This window comes from Cebus imitator, unplaced genomic scaffold, assembly GCF_001604975.1.
Source record: "Cebus imitator isolate Cc_AM_T3 unplaced genomic scaffold, Cebus_imitator-1.0 Scaffold1458, whole genome shotgun sequence".
In the NCBI taxonomy this organism is placed as follows: domain Eukaryota; kingdom Metazoa; phylum Chordata; class Mammalia; order Primates; family Cebidae; genus Cebus; species Cebus imitator.
The window spans coordinates 8,565-9,625 of NW_016108773.1; the positions used below are offsets into that span (position 1 = coordinate 8,565).

Below are 1,061 nucleotides of genomic sequence, written 5' to 3' on the forward strand. Positions count from 1 at the left end.
AAAAGACAGAGAGAGAGAGAGAGAGAGAGAGAGAGAGAGAGAGGCTCACACCTGTAATCCCTGCACTCTGGGAGGCCAAGGTGGGTGGATCACAAGGTCAGGAGTTCGAGACCATCCTGACTAACACGGTGAAACCCCGTCTCTACTAAAAATACGAAAAAATTAGCTGGGCGTCATGGTTCCAGCCTGTAATCCCAGCTCCTCGGGAGGCTGAGGCAGGAGAATTATTTGAACCCCGGAGGCAGAGGTTGCAGTAAGCTGAGATCGCACCATTGCACTCCAGCCTGGGCGACAGAGCGAGACTCTGGCTCAAAAGAAAAACAAAAGAGAACGACAGAGACAGAGGCAGAGGCAGAGAGAGAGAGAGAGAGACAGAGGCAGAGAGAGAGAAAGACAGAGGCAGAGAGAGAGACAGAGGCAGAGAGAGACAGACAGAGGCAGAGAGAGACAGAGGCAGAGAGAGACAGACAGAGGCAGAGAGAGAGACAGAGGCAGAGAGAGAGGCAGAGAGACAGAGACAGGCAGAGCGCGCGCCCCTGGACAGGCGCCCACGCCCCCCGCCCCCCGCCCGCAGAGGAGCTGCCGCGCCCGTCGCTGGTGGCGCTGCCCGGGTCGGTGGCGGCTCCCGGCGGCCGCGTGACCCTGCGCTGCGCGGGCGGCCTGCGGAACATGAGCTTCGTGCTGTACCGCGTGGACGTGGCGGCCCCGCTGCAGTACCGCGACTCGGCGCAGCCCTGGGCCGACTTCCCGCTGCTGGGCGCCCGCGCCCCCGGCACCTACAGCTGCTACTACCACACGCCCTCCGCGCCCTACGTGCTGTCCCAGCGCAGCCCGGTGCTGACCGTCCGCGCCGAAGGTGAGGGCCCTGCGCCCGCCGCCTCCCTCAGACCCAGAAATGCAGGCCGCAGTCCTCCTCCCTCGGACCCGGGAGTCCAGGCCCCAGCCCTCCTCCCTCGGACCCGGGAGTCCAGGCCCCCAGCCCCTCCTCCCTCGGACCCGGGAGTCCAGACCCCCAGCCCCTCCTCCCTCGGACCCGGGGAGTCCAGACCCCCAGCCCCTCC

The 1,061-nt window shown here is 65.2% G+C and overlaps 1 protein-coding gene across 1 annotated transcript in view; it reads left to right on the top strand.

Moving 5' to 3' along the window:
- Window positions 1-1,056, top strand: part of LOC108299026 (osteoclast-associated immunoglobulin-like receptor) — a gene marked incomplete at its 3' end in the record, with an annotated part of 8,474 nt that extends 7,418 nt beyond the window's left edge. Inside the window, exon 2 of the mRNA XM_037735944.1 lies at window positions 575-1,056. Coding sequence (XP_037591872.1) covers window positions 575-1,056 — 482 coding nt within the window. The remainder of the gene's footprint in view (window positions 1-574) is intronic.
- Window positions 1,057-1,061: the final 5 nt, after the last annotated feature.